General features: G+C 47.8%; 1 protein-coding gene across 1 annotated transcript in view; it reads right to left on the bottom strand.

Moving 5' to 3' along the window:
- The window catches only part of LOC119406301 (mutS protein homolog 4-like), a 38,300-nt gene that overhangs the window by 10,993 nt on the left and 11,817 nt on the right, over positions 1 to 15,490 (bottom strand). Inside the window, exons 7-11 of the mRNA XM_049420038.1 lie at positions 13,984 to 14,178; positions 5,182 to 5,301; positions 4,183 to 4,249; positions 2,983 to 3,158; positions 1,141 to 1,240 (exon numbers count right to left, since the gene is read on the bottom strand). Coding sequence (XP_049275995.1) covers positions 1,141 to 1,240; positions 2,983 to 3,158; positions 4,183 to 4,249; positions 5,182 to 5,301; positions 13,984 to 14,178 — 658 coding nt within the window. The remainder of the gene's footprint in view (positions 1 to 1,140; positions 1,241 to 2,982; positions 3,159 to 4,182; positions 4,250 to 5,181; positions 5,302 to 13,983; positions 14,179 to 15,490) is intronic.

Raw genomic sequence — 15,490 nt, 5'->3', positions numbered from 1 at the left:
TCATTCAGTAAACAAGAGTAGGGGTGTGCGAATATTCAAAAATTTCGATGAATGAATCAAATAACATTCTATTCAATTTTAGTACCGAATCAAATAGCGCATATTAGAAATACCGAATATTTTAAAAATCTTTTTCGAATAATAAGCATTGATGAAAAACATAAAAGTAACGAAATGTTGGAACAGAGAGGGTAACGCTTCTTGTTTTAATCATCAAATTACCAAGGTGCATGCAGCCCAAGGTTTTACGGGACTATCGATGCTATATTGATTAGAGGATGAAGGCGTTTTGCTTAAAACTCCAGGGTCCTTAAAGTGGCAGAGTCATCAACGGGTAACATAGCCAGACATTTTTTAGGGGGTACGGAGGTTCAACCGCTCTTTATGCATGTTCATGCGTCTGTTTGTATATGTGCATGTGCATATGCACAAGCAAAATTTTGTGTGTGGGGGGGGGGTGTTGAACCCTCCCGGACCCCCACCCCTGGCTATGTCAGTGTCATCAATCCACTCACTACCTTCATTAGAACATTCGTGATGATGTTGACTCAAGAATATTGTTACTTATATATATCAGTTTTATTTAAAAGCTGTTGACAAAGTGCCACCTTGAATACTATAGTCATTCCTGTGTTTCAGCCTGCAGTTACATAATACAGTTGAAACTCGATATTATGAAACCTGATTTTACGAATTTCCCGATTTAACGAACAAATTCGGATTCCACCCGCACTTGCCCTTAGGCTTAATACTTTTACGAACTCGAAATAACGAAACAAACTTCGTCGCCAAACCCGATTTAACGGAGCATTCCGGGAAGAAAGATGCAAAAAAAGGAGGTTTTTCCAAATTTATGGCGCCTAGAATGTCTGGCAGTGTGCTGCCACACATTCTAGATGCAGCCTGCCAGTGTGCTGCCAGGCTGCGTCGGGCTCCACAAGCCCGCAACACGAGTAGGAAGAGTCATCGCCCAGTTTTTGGGAAGAGCTTCGTTGACGCGACGAGGTGGACGCAGATCATAACTTCGATGACTTCGTGATCGCCGACGCAGATGCGGACACTGACACAACAGAAGTTCTCGGCGACGAGGAGATAGTGCAGCTTGTTTCCGGCGCACGAGAGGAGTCTGAAGATGCGAACGATCTGGATACTGTCGAAGCTCCCCTGCCCACGCCAAGCCAGGTGATGGACGCCGTCGACCTTCTGAGGTGGTTTGCTGGGGCACACTTGAGTGCTCCCACTGCTCATGAAGCGTGCGCAGGCCAAAATCACAAGCTTTTTCACTAGGCAGTAAGTCTGTTGTTTTCTTGAACAAAATTTGTCGTTCTCTCGTTCTACGAAGTTCCCGATTTAACGAAGTAATTCGTGGGTCCCTATCACTTCGTTAAATCAAGGTTCAACTGTATTTATAAGGCTCCAGTTGCTGTCGTACACGAGCTTGCCTGAGCTTAAAAAACTGTGGTATTTCTTTTTGTCGGTTAATGTTCCTGTGCTAAAGCTAGTGAATATTTGTTTCAAATAAAATGTTGTGCAATTCTACGGCTGCTTTGAAAACGCTTACATTACCATTATAGGGCTGCTTTGAAAATGGTTGCGCTACTTAAAAAATCTATTTGAATGGTATTCGATTTGTATTCATATTCGGTTCGGTGTCATCGCTATTCGATTCGTATTCAATTTGGTTCTAAAATTCACTATTTGCACACCTCTAAACAAAAAGAATACTTTGAGAGAAAAAGAATACTTTGAATACGTGTGGACAAAAAAAAAGTACCTTCATACTTACCATTCATTTTAATCTTGGCCCCAGGAAAATGCAGCAACAGCAAGGAAAAAAAAAAGAATAGGTTAGTAGGCTTCACAAGTTTATTCGTTCCGAACACGTCTATCACGAGATCAGCGTTAAGAAAGAAGGAGTATGGATCAAGGGGCCACTTTTAAAATTTTTTTTTCGTTTGACACAGTGATATTAAGCAATAAATATGACACCAGAGATAGGCGTAGGGGATGTTATTTGTAGCTTTTCAGTTGAAGTGAAGCAGTTCGGAGATAAAGGGAAATGAAAGTCAACGAAATACCAGCGAAAATGGTTTTTCGTCATATTGAGAATAAAAATCAAGAAACAAGTTACAACCGACGTATTTCAAGTAATGACATATTTTACCCAACGAATTCCAAGTAAATGCTAGGAGCTTGAAACTAAGACAGAATCCCCAACGCCATGTGTGTGGCATGGTACATGACTTTATTTACAAACGTTCCGGCAAATCAGGTGTAAGCAGCAGTAGCAGCGATTGTGAATACGATTAGTTTATTGCACGGTGAGTATGAACATACGAATAAATTCCTTTGGAAAAGCACAGGATTAGTTTCTGTGGTGGTGCGTGATCACAGATGGACATGGCAGGTTACAGCGCATTTCATACTTGATGTCTCAAGAATTAGACCAAACAGCCTGGTCCCACAAAAGGGCCGCACCTTATCAAGACCGAGCAAAAAAATGCGATCCTAAAATTGTCTAGTATACGGTTACTCTAGGTAATACGTCTCCCACAAATATCGACGTGCAATGAACATATGCTTGCAACACACATAAGATATACTAGCGGAAATATTTTTGTGTTAAATGCAACACTTAGGGATCACTTAATAGTATCTGGGGTCTTACTAGCCAAAACCACAATATGATTATGAGGCATGCCGTAGTGGAAGGCTCCGGAAATTTCGACCATCTGGTGTTCTTTAACCTGCACTGACATCGCACAGTCAACAGTATTCTAGCATTTCCACTTCCATCGAAATGTGACCATTGTGGCTAGGATCAAACCCGTGACTTTCGGGTCAGCAGCAGAGCACCGTAACCACTGTACCACCGAGGCGGACCTTAGGTAAATGTAACCCCCAATTAATGGATGAAGTGATGATACCCAATACACTTAACATTAAACAAATGCCGCACTGTTCGGATCTTCAGTAACCCACCAGGCTGTCAGTGGTGAATGAGATGGTAGTCTTGGTGACGGAAACCTTGATGAACTTGTCTGGAAGGTCAGGAATGCAGCCCGTGTAGTTCATCTGAATGTAGAAGCCACGGAGCTGGGAGTAGGCCACCTTGAGTGGCAGCGCGGACTCCAGCGCCATGTCTTTCTCGACCATCTCTGCGTTGAAAAGGCCAAGAAATACTTGGCCGACTCAATCGCCAGTGTACTGCTGACACTCGGGAAACGAAAGCTACGTGTTGAGCAAGGGCAACTGCCTTAGTAACAGATTCAGGAATTTAAACAGTGAAGTTTTCTAATCAAATCAAGTCGAGCATTATATTCTCAACTTGTGTCAGGAGAACAGAAGACTGTCCTTGCCTATTACTGCACACATCTGACCAGACAGAACCCCAGCAGCACCAGTTGTTGACGCCATGTTCAAAACGTTATGGCAACAATGCATGCTGCTAGGGAAGGGTGTGCTATTGAATCAAGTGCCACATATTTTCCAGTGCTCAAAAGTTGTGTATCGTGAGGAGATGAAACATTCAGTTGTGGTTCAGTGTTTATGCTTGAGGTTGGAGTTATGAGTATTTTTGAGATCCAACAAAGAAGCGTGCTGAAAGCAGAAAAACTAAAAGTAGGGCATCGTAAAAACACTTGTTTTTCTTAGACACATGTAACATTATTTGGCACCCTCTTCAACAAGGTCACACTGGGTCTCTTGCTGCACGAGACATTTTTTGCATAAATGTTTCATGAAAAAAAAAGTTTAATTTCTTTCCAAACAGTCCTCGTTAATAAGCATGGTACTTCAAGTGCAACTGTAGTAGTCAATGGCAATATTTCAAAAAGGAAGGACGGCGCAAAAAAAAAAAAAAAAACACAGGACACCACAGACAGAGACGACCACACCTGTCTCTGTCTATGGTGTGCTGTGTTTGCTGTGCAATCCTTCCGTTTTGAAACAATGCACCAACTAGCCCCTAAACATGTGCTACTAGTCAATGGCAAGATAGCCATTGACTACTACAGTCATCAGATATATGCCGCCTCTGACAACATGCCTGAAATTCCCTTTGTATGATGTACGGTGAACGTGAATAGAAACCACGAAGTTGATGTGACAGAATCTAATAAACGTGGCGGAAACTGTGACGTTCCCATTTACAATGCGAACGTGAAGGAAGTATGCACCCACCGTGAATATCATCTTGGACTTCCGCGTATGTCCTTCGGGCTATGTCGAGAAGGCCATTGACTTCAGGCTGAAGTGGAAGGGAAGTCAAGTTGCAGTCGATGTCAAATTGACTTCAACATTTAAAGAAACGATGAAGAGATGAGTGGCTTCTTTCGTATTAGTGAATAGGCCTTTCACGATACCAAGAGCACCACTCTTGCAACGAGAAGACGCTTGGCAATTGAGAAAATGGTTAAGAAGAAAGTACAGACGACGGCGCCACCTTGAGGTCCCCGCACCAGCTCGTCGCAACATCGTGGTTTTTGATGGCTGTCTGCTAGGGCCTACATAATTCTTTACCTGTACTAAAAATTAAATACCTTGTGTTCTAAAGGAGCATGAAAGTCAACATGTCAAGTTTCAAGAAATTTTATTCAGCCAATGGGACGAAAATACCAAAGACTGAGATCTGTGACGTCACAAAGACGTTCAGCCATTGAGCTTTTGGCACAAAATGTAAAAATCGGTCTCTGACCTTCACTTCTTTTTTCCTCCAGTAATGAGCCTATGATTGCAAAATTAACGATGACAGAATCCTCGAACAATAATCTTGTAGCGCCGCGCCAGTGGCGGCCAGCCGGCTGGAGAAAAAGACAACGAGCGCCTGTGGTTCGCGGCGCGAGGCAGTTCGAACGTTCGGGTGCTTTTGGCTGGCTGGATGACACGGCCGTTGCTCCGCTTCGGCCTCTCGCTTCCTTCCTCGGCCGTACGCCTTCGTCTTCTCATTAAACTAGCGACGACAGCACGTCTATGTCAGACGCCGTCTCCCTACTCAACAATCTATAAGTTTTTTGGTGTTTCACTTTGGTGTTCCTTTAAACTGATCCCTGCGCTTGTGTTCCCAGACATGTGTCCCCTGTCTGCAAACATGTTCCCAGACCATTTATGACTAAAGACGATACAGCCACGAATGTGCACCAACAAGCCCTATTCAGTGCTTTACTAAACAGTTAGACCAACCTTTATGCTGAAGCAGAGCTGCAAGACCCGGTTCCACACGCCCTTCTGGTAAACAACGTCTTGCCTTATCACCGTGCATATGCTCTTGTGCATTTCGCTGTACCGGACATCAGTGATGTACTGCATTACAAAAAAGAGAAAGAGCTGCAGTGTGAGCAATTGTCTTGTGAAGTTTAAGCAGTGTTGTCCAACATTCACGCTGCAACAAGCTGAACACGCGTTAACAGGACACTGAAGAATAAATTTTAAGGTTTAGGTAACAAGTAAAGGTAGGCTGGCCAATTTAACCTATGTAAAGTTAGCCAACTGACGCTTTTGATCCATTTGATAACGATGATGTTTAATAACATTTCGTGGCGCAAGGACCAGTGGTGGCCAAAGGGCGTCAAGAATGGCATGAGGTATTCAATGTGTGATGAGGTTTATTAGAGTAACGAAGTTGCAACGAGGTCGCAACGAAAAAGGACCGTACGGCAACGCAGTGCAAGGCTGACGGAGGCGGTACAGGCTCTCGTGCAATCAGAGCGCGGGTCGTCTTTCGTCCTCTTTCACAGGCGCATACTCGTTCGTGCATCTGCTCCACTACAATACCCCCGGGGTGAAGCGTAGCCATCCTGGCGACTCATGGAGTACGTAGAATGAGGGGGTCGTAGTAGGGCTTGAGACGGTCGATGTGTACAGTCTCGCGCCCTCGACAGCGCAAATCTGGCGACTGTGTGAGGGGCTCGACGACGTAGTTCACCGGTGACGTGGCATGAATGACACGGTACGGACCATGGTACCGCGCCAGAAGTTTAGAGGAAAGGCCAGGGACGTGGGGGGGTACCCAAAGCCAAACAAGGGAGCCAGCAGGAAACGTAGGAGCTGGGTGATGAACGTCGTCATGTTGCGTCTTTTGTCGACCTTGAGCTTCCGCTGTAAGGGAACGAGCCAACTGACGGCAGTCTTCGGCGTATCTGGCGACTTCAGAAACTGGAGTGCACTCAGAGGCATCAGGGCAGTACGGGAGTATGGTGTCCAGTAGGTGGGAAGGTTCGCGGCCGTACAAGAGAAAGAACGGGGAAAAGCCGGTAGTCGCTTGCGTCGCGGTGTTGTAAGCGAACGTAACGAAAGGTAGTACAGTGTCCCAGTTGGTGTGGTCGGAGGAGATATACATCCTCAACATGTCGCCGAGTGTGCGGTTGAACCGCTCGGTGAGACCATTTGTCTGTGGATGGTAGGCGGTGGATTTCCGGTGAATGATGTTGCATTCAGCGAGGAGGGCTTGGATGACCTCTGACAAGAACACGCGACCCCTATCACTGAGTAGTTCCCGCGGAGCACCATGGCGTAGAATAAAGCTGCGGAGAATGAAAAGTGCAACTTCGCGGGCGGTCGCTGCCGGGAGAGCTGCAGTCTCAGCGTAGCGCGTGAGATGATCGACGCCGACAATAATCCACCGGTTTCCAGAGCCAGTATACGGGAGGGGGCCGTAGAGGTCGATACCCACGCGGTCAAATGGGCGAGCCGGGCACGGGAGCGGCTGCAACGTGCCAGTAAGGTGTCGCGGAGGTGTCTTGCTTTGTTGGCATGTAGGGCAAGACTGAACGTATTTCTGCACAAAGCGATACATTCCTCGCCAGTAATATCGCTGACGCAGCCTTTCGTAGGTTTTCAAGACGCCGGCGTGAGCACTTTGGGGATCTGCATGGAAATTCGCGCAGATGTCAGAGCGCATATGACTAGGGACAGCAAGGAGCCACTTCCGACCACCTGCCGTGTAGTTGCGGCGGTACAGAATGTTGTCTCGCACGGAAAAGTGGACTGCTTGACGGCGTAGCGCTCTCGTCGAAGGGACAGCAGACGGATCGGTAAGGTAGTCGAGCAACAAGGCAAGGTATGCGTCTTTACGCTGCTCCGAAAGCATGTCAGTGGTGTCGAGTGGTGACAAGGTGTTAAAGAGGGATGACAGAGAAGCCACAACTGGTGTTATTGGCGAGCGGGAGAGTGCATCAGCATCCGCATGCTTGCGACCGGAACGATATACGACACGAATGTCGTATTCCTGCAATCGAAGTGCCCAACGGCCCAGGCGTCCCGACGGGTCTTTCAAGGTGGAAAGCCAACAGAGAGCGTGGTGGTCTGTAACCACGTCGAAAGGACGGCCGTAAAGGTACGGGCGAAACTTCGTCAATGCCCAGATTATCGCCAAGCACTCCTTCTCTGTCACGGAGTAGTTTAATTCAGCCTTCTTGAGAGCACGACTTGCATAAGCCACAACGTATTCACCTTTGGTGCCTTTCCGTTGTGCCAAAACTGCACCAAGACCGACGCCACTTGCATCGGTGTGAATTTCTGTGGGAGCAGTGGGGTCGTAGTGACGAAGGATAGGTGGTGAGGTCAACAGGCGGCGCAACTGGCGAAACGCGGCATCACATGCAGGTGACCATGCAGAGATACCTTTGCTGTTGGCAAGCAGACTCGTCAAAGGTGCGATGATGGACGCGAAGTTGCGCACGAAGCGGCGAAAATAGGAGCAGAGGCCGACAAAACTTCTGAGGGCTTTCATCGATGTGGGCTTTGGGAATTCGGCGACAGCTCGAAGCTTATCGGGATCCGGAAGAACGCCGTCTCTTGAGATGACATGTCCCAAGATGGTTAGCTTCCGTGCTGCGAAGTGGCACTTCTTGGTGTTAAGTTGTAGGCCCGCAGAAGTTAGGCACGTGAGAATTTCGTGCAGACGAGCAAGGTGTGTCGGGAAGTCTGCTGAAAAGACTACTATGTCGTCCAGGTAACACAAGCAAGTCTTCCACTTGTGGCCTCGAAGGATGGTATCGATCATGCGCTCAAATGTTGCAGGCGCGTTGCAGAGCCCAAATGGCATGACGTTGAACTCATATAGGCCATCGGGCGTTACAAAGGCTGTTTTAGGGCGATCACACTCAGCCATGGGCACCTGCCAATATCCAGAACGCAGATCCAAGGATGTAAAGTACTCGGCGCCTTGTAAACAGTCAAGAGCATCGTCTATTCGCGGTAGCGGGTAGACGTCTTTTTTCGTAATCTTGTTTAAGCGGCGATAGTCAACGCAAAATCGAATGGTGCCATCTTTTTTCTTGACCAATACCACAGGTGATGACCAAGGACTTTGAGAAGGCTGTATCACTCCACGTTGAAGCATGTCATCCACTTGCTCCGTAATGACGCGGCGCTCTTCGGCAGAAACGCGGTAAGGCCGCTGTCGCAGGGGCGAGTGGGAGCCGGTGTCGATAGTATGACTGATAGTCGTGGTGCGGCCTAACGAATGTTGTTGACAGTCGAAAGAAGAGATAAACTTGTTAAGGAGATCAACAAGTTGGCGGCGATGAGAGGGGGAGAGGTTTGCGTCAATGGCGTTGTCGAACGCTGACGAACTTGATGGCTGAGATGCGGGAGTGATTGTGGCGATGTGACAACATGTGGTGTCATCGGGAAGATCAAGATCATCGATGTGGTCGACAGGTTGTACGGATCCTAAACTTTCACCACGGAGTAAGGCAATGGGGTAGTTGCAGTGGTTTGTAATCAGCATTACGGTTGACCCAGACGCAATTGTGAGAACGGCAAATGGGAGAACGATGCCCTTGCGCTCAGTAAACAATGGAGATGGCGTAAACACTACCGTGGCGTCAGGTTGAGCAGTACACGAAAGGGTAATAGGGACTGAAGCTTCCGGAGGCAAGGTGGTGTCGGCATCAACGATGAGTTTGCAGGGAAGGAGAGAACGGTCGGGAGATGAAAATTCACATGGTGACACAAGGGACACTTCCGCACGTGAACAATCGATGATAGCGTCGTGACGTGAAAGGAAATCCCAACCCAGGATGACGTCATGAGAGCAAGATGGCAGGACAAAAAATTCGACGATGTACATAATGTCTTGGATGACGACGCGCGCCGTACACACAGCTGAGGGATGAATGCGTTGCGCGCTAGCCGTGGACAGCACCATGCCAGAGAGAGATGTTGTCACTTTCTTGAGCCTCCGACAAAAGTTCGCGTTCATCACAGAAACGGCGGCCCCGGTATCTACAAGTGCTAGTGCGGCGACTCCCTCAACTTCGATATCAATAACGTTTTGCGGCGAAAATGGAGGCCTTGAGAATTGCGCACAAGTTGCAGTTCTTGCCTCCGGAACTGCACTGATTAGTTTCCCTCATCAGAAGGTGGGCGACGACGCATAGGCGATGGCGACCGGCGACGAGGAGAAGGGAAACGAGCACTTGCTGAGCGGCGATCCGAGTCGGAGTGCCTCTGCTCGGATGCAGATGTGGTGGCATGTTGCGGCGCGTAGGTAGGAGTTCCGAAGGAGGCGTACGCAGGTGTGGGACGGCGGCGGCAGACGCGCGCAATATGGCCAGCGATACCACACGCGAAGCAGATAGGGCGGTTGTCATGAGTGCGCCACGCATCTGATGGACGGAAGAAGTGTGGCGTGGGCCTGTAAACTGGAGGCGAGGCGGGATGGGGTGGTGCCGATAAGGAGCTTGGATGCGGTGGGGGCCGCGCGACCACAGCTGCGTAGCTGAGAGGTGGAGATGGAGCAGGCGTTGCGTAGTCGGAACTCGAGAGGCGGGACGGCATGGAAGTGTGCAGGTAAGGGGCCGGAACTGCAGGGAGGGCGCCACAAATTTCGGTGCGTATGGCCTGCTGCAGTGTCGGAGACAGGGTTGCGGTGGACGAGTCACTATGAGGTAGCAGGGAGAGCTGTCGGGCCACTTCCTCTCTGATGAAGTCCTTGATCTGGTCGGTAAGTGTGCCCTGGCAAACGTTGCCGTTTGCGACTGCGACGGCCGAGATCGAATCTGGTGATGGGAGACTTTGCCGGGCGATGGAACGCTGACGACGCAATTCGTCAAAGCTCTGGCACAGGCTGACGAGCACTTCCACAGTGGTCGGGCTTTTCGCCAGCAACATCTGGAATGCGCCATCTTCGATACCCTTGAGGATGTGCCTGATCTTCTCGTCTTCCGGCATAGATGGGTTAACCCGCCTGCATAGGTCTAGCACATCCTCAATGTAACTGGGAAATGTCTCTCCAGGCTGCTGCGCTCGGTGGCGTAGACGCTGGTCAGCGCGGAGCTTGCGGACCTCTGGTCGGCCAAATGCTTCAGTTACGAGGGTCTTGAAGGCTGACCAGTTGGCGATGGCGGATTCGCGGTTGGTAAACCAAAGTTTAGCGACGTCAGCCAAGTAAAAGATAACGTAGCCAAGCTTAGAGGCGTCGTCCCACTTGTTGCTGGCACTTACGCGTTCGTATAAGGAGAGCCAGTCTTCGACGTCGTGCTCACCACTTCCGCTGAAGATGGGCGGGTCTCGTTGACGGGTAGAGCCGGGGCAGGGGGACGGGGCAGCCGGTGGTGCTGGCTGGGCAGCGACTGCGTCAGTCATGTTGTCCGGTGGTCTTTCGGCCAACTTGCGAGAGCGGAGCTCCAGGTCTGTTTGGGGATCTCAGCAACCTCCACCAAATGTGATGAGGTTTATTAGAGTAACGAAGTTGCAACGAGGTCGCAACGAAAAAGGACCGTACGGCAACGCAGTGCAAGGCTGACGGAGGCGGTACAGGCTCTCGTGCAATCAGAGCGCGGGTCGTCTTTCGTCCTCTTTCACAGGCGCATACTCGTTCGTGCATCTGCTCCACTACAAATGGTACACTCAAACCTCGTCATAATGAAGTTGCATCTGACATGAAAATAACTTTTGTTATACAAGAAAATTTGTTATAAATGTATTAACACTGCATCTATGACAAGGCTATTCTTCATTTATGTTGTTATAACCGATAATTCGTTATATCCGTGTTTTTTATATCAAAGTTTGAGTGTATGTTCAGTGAACATATGCAGATGTAATAAAGGCCTACAAAGAGTCACAGTAAAGCGCATACAGTACACAACAAATAAGATATGACGAGTGTACCATGATAATAAATCATTTTGATGCGTTTGCCAAGAAGCAGTTAGGAATGGGTAGCTAACCTAGCCTAGGTCAGGTCAGGTTGTCCTTATTCGAAGCAATGCTTTAGTTACATTAGGCAGGGCGACTGGCCTTACAAAGGTTAGGTTAGGTTGGCATTTTCTTTTAATGCTTTTGGTTACACTAGGATAGGGCACCTAACCTAACCTTGGTTAGGTTAGTCTGAAATAATCCAAGGCATGCTTCATGTTACGTAAGTTTAAGAGACTCTAGTGGACATCTCTTACACATAAAAGGGACCGTGCTTTGCATGTGTGGGGAACAGGAAACTTATGTTACGATACTAGGGCGAGGTATACGAGGGCAAAAGATAATGAAGCCAAGGATAGGGGATTTTATTTTATAATCTTTAATAGAAGCATAGTAATGATTAGATGAAGGGAGATAAAAGTAAGTGAAAAAAAGCATTTAAAGCTAGTTTCACGCCTGTGAAATCTGAGTGAACAGCAGAGCTGGCAAGCAAGCGCCACCACCTGGCAAACGCAGATTAAGTTGTTTCTTCGTCTTTCTTCCTCATCATCTTTTTTTTTGTTATTTATTTCTACAGTTTCTTATTGTTTATTTCATCTTTCTTGATTTATGAGTATCTTTCTATATTGCCCTCCTTCCTCCTTTCCCTCCTTCTGACCCTCACATCGCTTCTCCTCACCGTCACTTCTCTTTCCCACCAGTCGCTACACTATACTGTACATGGCTATGCTATGGTTTACCCTCTCCCCTCTTCCTTTCTTTCCTCCTCACCTTCACATCATTCCTCCTCCCTCTCGCTTCCCTTTTTCAACCCCTTGCTACACTAATGCGTGACTATGCTATGCTAGGAGCTGCTTGGCACATAGCCACTGTCTGTAGTCCACAAGCTATACTCTACAAGACAATGCCATAATTTACCCTCTTTTCTCCTCCTCCCCATCATCCTCACCTTCACATCACTCCTCCTCACCCTCACTTCCCTTTCCCAACCTCTCGCTATACTAGACTATGCATGGCTATGCTATGCTAGGAGCTGCTTGGCACGTACCCGCTTTCTGTGGCACATACTCACCGAGTTTAGTGCGGACGACACACAGCGCTACTCCAAGCATACAGAGCTTCGCTGTTCAAAAAAATTACACCATCTCCCACTCAAGGGATCCATGAGGGGATGCGAAGTGGCATTGGGGGCGCCCACCAAGTTTCCATTACGTTCACTCGGCGTTTCCGTTAGTGTGTGAGGTTTGTATTTAGTGTTTGTGTTATCATTACGTTGTGTTTGTGCATTGCTTTCCGTTAGCGCCGAGTGAACGAGTGGCGCCGATGTTGATGTTACAACTCATCTGAATGGGAGCAAAGCGAGAATGACAGAAGCCGACTGAGCGCACGCGCTTATATACACATTAAATGGGGGAGGGAGAGGAGAGAGTGGGTTACAGGCTGTATTTGGCTGCAGCGCGGGGGAGGAGAGGAGAGAAAGCAACCGAACAGCTGCGTAAAGGAGGAGAGTGGGAGAGAGAGTAGGCGCATGCGCAGTGGAGCGCGGACACCACCACCGACGCCGGACACAGCCTCGAGCAAAAGCTGCTTTGCATCTAAAAATAAACAATTTGCTACCAATCGGGACCAAAGCCGCGATCTCTGCATTATGTATGCGGTGCACTAGCACTGTACAATGCTAAGGCAGTATCTGTTCTCCTTTTCACATTCTCTGCTTGTTTCTACAAGTTCACAGTACTATGAGATGCCATCGAGCAGACATAACTGCTGCCATGGATGGCGCTGGCAAACTATTGACTGTTGCTGGCTGATGTTGGCTAAGTGCTGTTAAGGCTAAGTTAAGGCTAAGTGATGTTGGCCAGTGCTTGCCAATGTTGGCAAGGGGTGGCAATCATTGGGTGGTATTTGCCAGTGTCTGCTAATTTTGGCCAGCGGTGGGTAGCTGATGGGCAATGTTGGCTAACCCTGCATAACATGGGCCATATGTCAGCTAGTGGTGGCCAGTGCTTGCCAATGTTGGCTGGCGTGGGCTAGTGCTTGCTAATGTTCACTAGTGATGGTTAAGTGTTGGCCAATATTCATGCTGTCATGGCCACAAATCATGCTGGCCACGGTGGTGGCGGTTGGCGACGATAGTGGTGGGTTTCTGTGAGGGTTACACATTCGTAAATATGTATGCCCATAACAAATTTAGTCAAATTGAAATTCCATCGCAGTTTGCGTTTGGGGGTTGGTTTGGATGGTGTGAAATCTAAAAAGCTGAGTAATTCTTTGGGCGAGTTGGTGATACATGTTAAAAAATACGAACAAATGACAGGGATTTTTTTTTCTCGAGAGGCTCATTTCTTTGTTAGACACAACAAAATAAATCCAACAGATAGTTATGCCAAGGAAAGCATAGGAGACATCAATTGTTGTTTTTATCTGTAGTGTGGTAATTATGGCATAAATCGACACAATTAGTGCGGACGAAAAATCACCCTTTCCGTTGGCAGGATCCGAACCCACAACCTTCGAATTACCTTCTGTCTGAGCTCAATTGGTATACTGTTGGATGCGTAATTCAAAGGTTGTGGGCTTGGATCCCACCAATCGAAAGGGTAATTTTTTGTCCACTATAATAAATTTCAATTTACGTCATAATTACCACACTGCAGTTAAAGACAACAATTAATCTCCCTTATGCTTTCCTTGGCCTAATTGTCTGTTAGATTCATTTGGTTATGTTAAAAGTTAACAACAGTGCAGAAATGACTCATACGAAACAAGACAATAGACAAAGCGAAGACGAGGCAACAGAATGAAAAAGCTGAAACTGTGCAGTGTTGCTTTCCTCACTGATGCATATGTCCCCAGCAGGGTGTCCTGACACTTGTTGAGCACGATGCGCAGCGGCTCGACATGCTCGAGGATGTGCTTGAGGCAGACGCAGTTGTGCACGGCCGCCTCCATGGTGCGCAGGGTCTCTATGCGTGGCACCTGCACTAGCTGTGCCAGGAGCGCCTCCATGTCTGCAAACTTGGCCAGCAGGAACTGCACAGGAGTTACCAATAATTACAGTGCGAAAAATTAACACACACACAAAAAAAGAGCACCGACGAGGACGAGCGCTACTACCATTTCTTTATTACACTCTGCACCTCTCTGACATATAATGTGAAACCATGCAAATATGTAACACTCTCTGCCTCCTGCAAAGCTGATGAACCCCAAACCTAAGATTACGAAAACCTAAAACGGCAAAAATTATTTTTTAACTGTACCACACCATGCTTCTAGCCACAGAGTTCGAGTAGTCAATCTCAGCATTGTGCAAAAGAATCAATGGTTCGCTGACGCACATATCTGATTTCTTGTAGATAGAGAACGCTTTCAAGGCTACTCGAGCCGTGTTGTTTGAAGGCCTGCCTAGGATCCTGGTCTCACAAAAACGTGCCTCGCTACCACATGCAACGACTGTAATAAACATTTGGTTAGTAGCGTTTGTCCTCATCAGTGTTCTTCTTCTCTGTGTGTTAAGTTTCTGCGCTGTATTTATTTGTAACGATGGTAGACCAACTAGCCCAACACACGAATGAGCTTCAAGGCAAAGAGACCTTAATATAGAGTTGGATTGATTGCTTGATTGACTGACTGAATGTTTGATAGATGAACATATTACAGCAAAGCTGTTTACGGTTTAGCCCGTGCATTCCCAATGGGGCGCGGAATCAATCTAGCACATACACACACAGTCAACGGGCAATCACAAAGAAAAATACTCACAGGGACCCCTATGCATTTGCCTAAGACGACTTGAAGTCGAAAGCCATCATTCTTTTTCTTCTCAGTCGATATATTGATTCTCCCCCGCCCCCCTCAAAAAGCTTTCTGCACCTAACGTGGTCTTGCCCCCAAGATCGGAGGCATTGAAAGTTTTCTGCACCTCACCTGATTTTGCACTGCCTCCGTGATCGGCCCACCTTTGACCAAGCAACGATGTCACGTGACGATGTTATCACGTGACGTCATAGTGGCGTCACATGGTGATGTCATCATGTGATGATAATTTTTTACATCACTCGTGTTGACGCCGACGCTGCTGACGGTCAACTTTCCCATTTGATGAGGCATCTCAGGCTTTTCCCTTAACACAATCACCACTTACACAAAAACACACACAGTCACCAGACGAGGATACATGAATCACGTCCAACATGTACAAAAAACCCAAACCTGGAATTATTGGAGGGAAACAGCGCGAAAGACGAAGGACCAGGCAGACGAAGGACCAGGCTCTGCCTGGTCCTTCGTCTTTCGCGCTGTTTCCCTCCAATAATGTCGTACCAACTCGCCCAAGCAACCA

The sequence above is a fragment of the Rhipicephalus sanguineus genome, chromosome 10, assembly GCF_013339695.2.
Source record: "Rhipicephalus sanguineus isolate Rsan-2018 chromosome 10, BIME_Rsan_1.4, whole genome shotgun sequence".
In the NCBI taxonomy this organism is placed as follows: domain Eukaryota; kingdom Metazoa; phylum Arthropoda; class Arachnida; order Ixodida; family Ixodidae; genus Rhipicephalus; species Rhipicephalus sanguineus.
Note: the sequence above shows the minus strand (reverse complement) of the source record. Positions and strands in the feature narration are given on the sequence as shown.